Consider the following 9239-nt stretch of genomic DNA (forward strand, 5'->3'; position numbering starts at 1 on the left):
CCAATAGTTAACATATCATAACCATTTATTTAAAAAAAACCAAGCTAGGAATATTTAATACCAATTTGACATTCTGTCAAGAACAATAATAACCTAATAAAAATATATCCTTGAATTCAGCTTTAGGAGCATATGAGTATCTTTCAGGATGGAATGCAATTATGTTGCAATTTACTTCACAAAGAAATGTTGTTTCAGACATCGAAGAATGCGCCACTAATACGGATAACTGTGATGCAAATGCTGCTTGTAGCAACACACCAGCCGGGTCATTTACTTGCACATGTAATTCTGGATATGAAGGAGATGGAGTAACCTGCACGGGTAAATAGAACCAATGCAATCATCATATCAATGTTCTTTCTCTTTGGATACTGGAGACACGAGGACTCATTTAAAAGTGTCATACTGAGAGCAATATTTTACCAAATGTAGCTTCTCGACAAGTGAGTGAGTAAGTGAGTAAGTTTAGTTTTACGCCACCCTAAGCAATATCCCAAGCAATATGGTGGCGGTGTACTACACAAGACCAATAGTTAACATATCATAACCATTTATTTACAAAAAACCATGCTAGGAATATTTAATACCAATTTAACATTCTGTCAATAACAATAATAACCTAATAAAAATATATCCTTGAATTCAGCTTTAGGAGCATATGAGTATCTTTCAGGATGGAATGCAATTATGTTGCAATTTACTTCACAAAGAAATGTTGTTTCAGACATCGATGAATGCGCCACTAATACGGATAACTGTGATGCAAATGCTGCTTGTAGCAACACACCAGCCGGGTCATTTACTTGCACATGTAATTCTGGATATGAAGGAGATGGAGTAACCTGCACCGGTAAATAGAACCAATGCAATCATCATATCAAAGATCTTCCTGTTTACCTTTTAGTAAAACACGTGGCCGTTTAAGAATGTACTACTCAGAGAAGTATCTTACGAAATGAAGGTAATATACATGACCAATAGTTAACACTTCATAAATATTTATCACAAAGAACCAATCTCGGAATATTTAATACCAATTTAATGTGCTGCCAATAACAATGTTCACTTAATGTAGATATATGCTTGAACTCAACTTTAGGAGGATATGATTATCTTTCAGGATGGAATGCAATTATGTTGCAATTTACTTCACAAAGAAATGTTGTTTCAGACATCGATGAATGCGCCACTAATACGGATAACTGTGATGCAAATGCTGCTTGTAGCAACACACCAGCCGGGTCATTTACTTGCACATGTAATTCTGGATATGAAGGAGATGGAGTAACCTGCACGGGTAAATAGAACCAATGCAATCATCATGTCAAAGATCTTCCTGTTTACCTTTTAGCAACATACGTGGCCGTTTAAGAATGCACTACTCAGAGAAGTATCTTACGAAATGAAGGTAATATACATGACCAATAGTTAAAATATCATAAGTATTTGTCACAATTAACCAATATCGAAATATATAGTCCCAGTTTAACGTGCAGCCGATGGCAATCTCTAATTAATGAAAATATATGCTGGAACTCACTTTTAGGAGGATATGATTAGCTTTCAAGATGGAATGCAAGTATGTTGCAATTTACTTCACGATGGATGTTGTTTCAGACATCGATGAATGCGCCACTAATACGGATAACTGTGATGCAAATGCTGCTTGTAGCAACACACCAGCCGGGTCATTTACTTGCACATGTAATTCTGGATATGAAGGAGATGGAGTAACCTGCACGGGTAAATAGAACCAATGCAATCATCATATCAATGTTCTTTCTCTTTGGTTACTGGAGACACGAGGACTCATTTAAAAGTGTCATACTGAGAGCAATATTTTACCAAATGTAGCTTCTCCACAAGTGAGTGAGTAAGTGAGTAAGTTTAGTTTTACGCCACCCTAAGCAATATCCCAAGCAATAATGTGGTGATGTACTACACAAGACCAATAGTTAACATATCATAACCATTTATTTACAAAAAACCAAGCTAGGAATATTTAATACCAATTTAACATTCTGTCAATAACAATAATAACCTAATAAAAATATATCCTTGAATTCAGCTTTAGGAGCATATGAGTATCTTTCAGGATGGAATGCAATTATGTTGCAATTTACTTCACAAAGAAATGTTGTTTCAGACATCGATGAATGCGCCACTAATACGGATAACTGTGATGCAAATGCTGCTTGTAGCAACACACCAGCCGGGTCATTTACTTGCACATGTAATTCTGGATATGAAGGAGATGGAGTAACCTGCACCGGTAAATAGAACCAATGCAATCATCATATCAAAGATCTTCCTGTTTACCTTTTAGTAACACACGTGGCCGTTTAAGAATGTACTACTCAGAGAAGTATCTTACGAAGTGAAGGTAATATACATGACCAATAGTTAACACTTCATAAATATTTATCACAAAGAACCAATCTCGGAATATTTAATACCATTTTAATGTGCTGCCAATAACAATGTTCACTTAATGTAGATATATGCTTGAACTCAACTTTAGGAGGATATGATTATCTTTCAAGATGGAATGCAATTATGTTGCAATTTACTTCACGATGGATGTTGTTTCAGACATCGATGAATGCGCCACTAATACGGATAACTGTGATGCAAATGCTGCTTGTAGCAACACACCAGCCGGGTCATTTACTTGCACATGTAATTCTGGATATGAAGGAGATGGAGTAACCTGCACGGGTAAATAGAACCAATGCAATCATCATATCAATGTTCTTTCTCTTTGGTTACTGGAGACACGAGGACTCATTTAAAAGTGTCATACTTAGAGCAATATTTTACCAAATGTAGCTTCTCGACAAGTGAGTGAGTAAGTGAGTAAGTTTAGTTTTACGCCACCCTAAGCAATATCCCAAGCAATATGGTGGCGGTGTACTACACAAGACCAATAGTTAACATATCATAACCATTTATTTAAAAAAAACCAAGCTAGGAATATTTAATACCAATTTAACATTCTGTCAATAACAATAATAACCTAATAAAAATATATCCTTGAATTCAGCTTTAGGAGCATATGAGTATCTTTCAGGATGGAATGCAATTATGTTGCAATTTACTTCACAAAGAAATGTTGTTTCAGACATCGATGAATGCGCCACTAATACGGATAACTGTGATGCAAATGCTGCTTGTAGCAACACACCAGCCGGGTCATTTACTTGCACATGTAATTCTGGATATGAAGGAGATGGAGTAACCTGCACGGGTAAATAGAACCAATGCAATCATCATGTCAAAGATCTTCCTGTTTACCTTTTAGCAACATACGTGGCCGTTTAAGAATGCACTACTCAGAGAAGTATCTTACGAAATGAAGGTAATATACATGACCAATAGTTAAAATATCATAAGTATTTGTCACAATTAACCAATATCGAAATATATAGTCCCAGTTTAACGTGCAGCCGATGGCAATCTCTAATTAATGAAAATATATGCTGGAACTCACTTTTAGGAGGATATGATTAGCTTTCAAGATGGAATGCAAGTATGTTGCAATTTACTTCACGATGGATGTTGTTTCAGACATCGATGAATGCGCCACTAATACGGATAACTGTGATGCAAATGCTGCTTGTAGCAACACACCAGCCGGGTCATTTACTTGCACATGTAATTCTGGATATGAAGGAGATGGAGTAACCTGCACGGGTAAATAGAACCAATGCAATCATCATATCAATGTTCTTTCTCTTTGGTTACTGGAGACACGAGGACTCATTTAAAAGTGTCATACTGAGAGCAATATTTTACCAAATGTAGCTTCTCCACAAGTGAGTGAGTAAGTGAGTAAGTTTAGTTTTACGCCACCCTAAGCAATATCCCAAGCAATAATGTGGTGATGTACTACACAAGACCAATAGTTAACATATCATAACCATTTATTTTAAAAAACCAAGCTAGGAATATTTAATACCAATTTAACATTCTGTCAATAACAACAATAACCTAATAAAAATATATCCTTGAATTCAGCTTTAGGAGCATATAAGTATCTTTCAGGATGGAATGCAATTATGTTGCAATTTACTTCACAAAGAAATGTTGTTTCAGACATCGATGAATGCGCCACTAATACGGATAACTGTGATGCAAATGCTGCTTGTAGCAACACACCAGCCGGGTCATTTACTTGCACATGTAATTCTGGATATGAAGGAGATGGAGTAACCTGCACGGGTAAATAGAACCAATGCAATCATCATATCAATGTTCTTTCTCTTTGGTTACTGGAGACACGAGGACTCATTTAAAAGTGTCATACTGAGAGCAATATTTTACCAAATGTAGCTTCTCGACAAGTGAGTGAGTAAGTGAGTAAGTTTAGTTTTACGCCACCCTAAGCAATATCCCAAGCAATATGGTGGCGGTGTACTACACAAGACCAATAGTTAACATATCATAACCATTTATTTTAAAAAACCAAGCTAGGAATACTTAATGCCAATTTAACATTCTGTCAATAACAACAATAACCTAATAAAAATATATCCTTGAATTCAGCTTTAGGAGCATATAAGTATCTTTCAGGATGGAATGCAATTATGTTGCAATTTACTTCACAAAGAAATGTTGTTTCAGACATCGATGAATGCGCCACTAATACGGATAACTGTGATGCAAATGCTGCTTGTAGCAACACACCAGCCGGGTCATTTACTTGCACATGTAATTCTGGATATGAAGGAGATGGAGTAACCTGCACGGGTAAATAGAACCAATGCAATCATCATATCAATGTTCTTTCTCTTTGGTTACTGGAGACACGAGGACTCATTTAAAAGTGTCATACTGAGAGCAATATTTTACCAAATGTAGCTTCTCGACAAGTGAGTGAGTAAGTGAGTAAGTTTAGTTTTACGCCACCCTAAGCAATATCCCAAGCAATATGGTGGCGGTGTACTACACAAGACCAATAGTTAACATATCATAACCATTTATTTTAAAAAACCAAGCTAGGAATACTTAATGCCAATTTAACATTCTGTCAATAACAATAATAACCTAATAAAAATATATCCTTGAATTCAGCTTTAGGAGCATATGAGTATCTTTCAGGATGGAATGCAATTACGTTGCAATTTACTTCACGATGGATGTTGTTTCAGACATCGATGAATGCGCCACTAATACGGATAACTGTGATGCAAATGCTGCTTGTAGCAACACACCAGCCGGGTCATTTACTTGCACATGTAATTCTGGATATGAAGGAGATGGAGTAACCTGCACGGGTAAATAGAACCAATGCAATCATCATATCAAAGATTTTCCTGGGTGGGTATATGCGACATACGTTGTCATTTAACAGTTTCTGTGTGTCAACTAGATGGAGCATTTGAATGTTTTAAAATTTTGAATATGAATATGAATATGAATATGAATACTATTCCGTGTCTTTTCAGACGTTGATGAATGCACTGAAATGACTGGCAATTGTGATGTAAATGCTGAATGTTCCAACACACCTACAGGGTGTGGAACAGTGTGTTTGGGTAGATATACGAGGGCTGGCTGAAAAATTCTAAGCCTCACTGTGAAAAAAACTTACACGTTTGTAATTTATTTTTCTACATAGTCCCCTTCCAAGTTCACACACTTTTGCCAGCGATGCTGCAAGGCCCGAATCCCGGTCAGGAAGAAATCTTCTTCAGCTACCCTAAAAAAATCAGTCACAGCGGAAATGACGTCATCATTACTTGCAAAATGGCGACCGGCGAGTTCCTTATTCATTTTGGGGAACAGGTGGAAGTCAGAAGGAGCCACATCAGGTGAATAAGGAGGATGGTCAATGAGTTCAAAGCCACAATCGTGGATTGTTGACATGGCCACCACCGATTTGTGAACAGGCGCATTGTCTTGGTGGAAGAGTACACCTTTAGCGATCATCCCTCGTCGTTTGGCTTTGATTCCTCCTGCAACTGGTTCAGTAGATCAGCATAGTATCCGCCCTTGATAGTTTGACCTTTTTCAAGGTAATCAATGAGCAGAATACCCCTGGAATCCCAAAAGACTGATGCCATCACCTTTCCAGCTGAAGGAACAGACTTGGCTTTCTTCGGAGCTGGTGAATCAGGATACTTCCACTGTTTTGACTGTAGTTTTGTTTCTGGTTGAAAGTGATGTATCCAGGTCTCATCCATGGTTACAAATCGTGCCACAAAATCATCGGGATCTGATTCAAAGCGACGCAAATTGTCAAGGGTCGTCTGGAACCTGACACGTTTCTGTTCTGCTGTCAAGAGCTTTGGCACCCATCTTGCAGAAACTTTCGTCATTCCTAATTCGTTGGTGATAATATGATCAACCCTCTCATGAGAGATGCCCACTACACTAGCAATATGTCGAGTAGTCAATCGTTGATCATCCATCAACATATCGAGCACTCGCGTGATGTTTTCTGGAGTGGCTGCTGTTGAAGGCCTTCCTGAACGTGGGTCATCATCAAGGCTTTGTCTGCCACGCTTAAATTCTGCAGCCCACTTCTTTACTGTGGAAAATGAAGGAGCATCATCCCCTAGAGTGGAGACCATGTCAGCATGTATCTGTGTTGGGGACATCCCTTTCTTTTGCAAGTACTTGATGACTGCCCTGTATTCAGTTTTGTCCATTTCTGATGATTTCAGAGGGTAGGTTTACCAAAAGAGCTGTAGTTGAGATAAAACTATTAGTACGTTTGTAGTTCTTGTGTCCATGATTCACTAAATGATTGTCCTCATTGGTGGCAAACACCTGTCTCTACCTGGTGGGGAAAAACCACTCAGGCTGAGAACTTTTCAGCCAACCCTCGTAGACAAGGCCTCTTACAGTTGAATGTTTCTCCATGGAAACCACACTTTCATCGATAATGTTTATAATATAATATAATATAATATACTATTTTTTCAAGTGACAATCTTCACTATTCACGAATACCTGGTTTTAGTTGATACTGAATGGTAAACACATTGAAATGGTACAGTCCGTTTGAGTCAGAAATGGAATGATGAAATACAAATTCTATTTTTGTACAAAATTGCCATATAAATATAAATAGTACGCATGTTTATCGTTTACTAATACCCAACAGCTTTCTTATGTTTTGACATTTTCCGGGCTCCACGAAACATGTTGTTTAAGAAACTATCATCACTGAAAACGCAAAAGTTGTTGTCTGTCGCCGGGGGGGGGGGGGTGGGGGGTGGGGGGGGGGGGGAGTGAAACCGCAGAAACGGAACAGCCTCCATCTCCACGTGCACTGGATACACGTGTCTGATGAACAATGAAATTGAATGCTGAGGTGAAACAGTTGATGATTATAGCAGCAGCAGCAGCAGCCGTAGCAGCAGCCGTAGTAATTTGCGGGTGATAGCTACTGTTCAGTTTTCACAACTGGGAAACGTTCATACTTCACTGAGCCCAGTGAATTGGTTTCCGCTATATATCACTAATTGTTATACATCCTTCTTTCACAGTAGACTGTTGATGAAACTCCAGACTGGCCCCCACTTCGTCATGTTCACCACAGAGGTTGTCAGTGACTGGCCCCACCCCGTCATTTCCACCACAGAGGTTGTCAGTGACTGGCCCCACCCCGTCATTTCCACCACAGAGGTTGTCACTGACTGGCCCCACCCCGTCATTTCCACCACAGAGTTTATCAGTGAGAGAGGACCTGCTGGCAAATATGTGATTAACATTTAAAATATCGATTATAACGTCACATGTTATATATAGACATAATAAATATGGTTTTGTTTGTTTGATTGATTTTAAGATGTCATAATGCAGAATGGGTCTATAATTGGGTTCAACATATGACATAATGTTGTTTTTTACTCGAGTTTTTACATTATATTTTTTCACGCATTTTTATAACCATCATGTCTCTAAAATATGAGAAGTAGCGGTAGTCAGGAGGTTTCAGATTGTCATCGGCCTTCGGACAGTCCGATAACATTTTCAAATGACCGACAACTTTCCTATTAATTAGGACACTCCGGCTGATTGATAATTTCAATGTTATTTTCACATATGGACCAAATAAATTACGAACATTGTCATTTTCAAATTCATCAAAAACTCGTGGCCATGTCTCAGCGCAAACGGGCATGGAGATGAAAATAGTCTAGTACTATTACCAAGGAAAGATAACTTTGAATTTGGAAGATGCAGGTCCTAACCTAGCACAATACATCCATTACGTTCCACAACATACGTATAGGTGGTGGTGTTTTTTGCGTAACACGTTCAAAATAACATGATTTTACCAAACACTTCAGTCTGAATCCACAGTATTTTGTTAACGACGATAATATCCATTGTCGTGATGATACTGGCTGCCTTACGTCACGTACCTGATTTTGACGAATCGCGATCCTTGTAGCAGACTGTAGCAAATGAGCGTTAGTAGAAACCAATTTTATCCAATAAAATCCCTTCGGACGACTGTGAAAATACTCTTGGCAAGGGCACAGTGATATATAATTTATATGTTCAGTGCTTTCGAACGACACCCACCATCAAATGAATCGCCTAAATGTTCTTCATACGCACCTTCGAGGTGCGTCACGTTGTTGTTTCACATTACCACAGCAAATGATATCAGGAAATAGACGACCATACATATTATTTCAGAAATATTTTCATTTTTATTCTGATTACCTGAAAATGAAAATTTTATAAGGAAAAGGTAAGGGGATACTATGACATGTTACAAGTGGGGAAAAACAATCGCCACATATAGGTCTGTAAGCTTGAATTTTTATTACATTTACTGAAGTTGTAGTTGTATTATTTGAAAAATATGATAAAAAATAACTTTCTTACTTATAAAAATTACACACTTCAAGTGGTGTATGGTATGTAGTAGCAATAATGATTCACAGGCTGATATTTTTTTTCAAATAAACCAAAGAAATAGATGTTTCTATGGTTAAAAACAGGCTTCATATCTATATCCTCAATCGTTGGGAACTCAGTGGCATGGCTGTAAGGGCCTCTGCTTGACTGGTGTTGAAAGAGGTAACAGAGAGGAATGTCAGAATCGAGTGAGTGAGTGAGTGAGTGAGTTTAGTTTTACGCCGCACTCAGCAATATTCCAGCTATATGGCGGCGGTCTGTAAACAATCGAGTCTGAACCAGACAATCCAGTGATCAACAAAATGAGCATCAATCAGCACAATTGAGAACCGATGACATGTGTCAACCAAGTC

The 9239-nt window shown here is 38.0% G+C and overlaps 1 protein-coding gene across 1 annotated transcript in view; it reads left to right on the forward strand.

Moving 5' to 3' along the window:
* Positions 1-7728, forward strand: part of LOC137260878 (matrilin-2-like) — a 29904-nt gene extending 22176 nt beyond the window's left edge. Inside the window, exon 10 of the mRNA XM_067798425.1 lies at positions 7522-7728. Within this exon, the coding sequence (XP_067654526.1) occupies positions 7522-7728 (207 nt within the window). The remainder of the gene's footprint in view (positions 1-7521) is intronic.
* The last annotated feature ends 1511 nt before the right edge of the window (positions 7729-9239 follow it).

Source organism: Haliotis asinina, chromosome 14, assembly GCF_037392515.1.
Source record: "Haliotis asinina isolate JCU_RB_2024 chromosome 14, JCU_Hal_asi_v2, whole genome shotgun sequence".
Classification (NCBI taxonomy): domain Eukaryota; kingdom Metazoa; phylum Mollusca; class Gastropoda; order Lepetellida; family Haliotidae; genus Haliotis; species Haliotis asinina.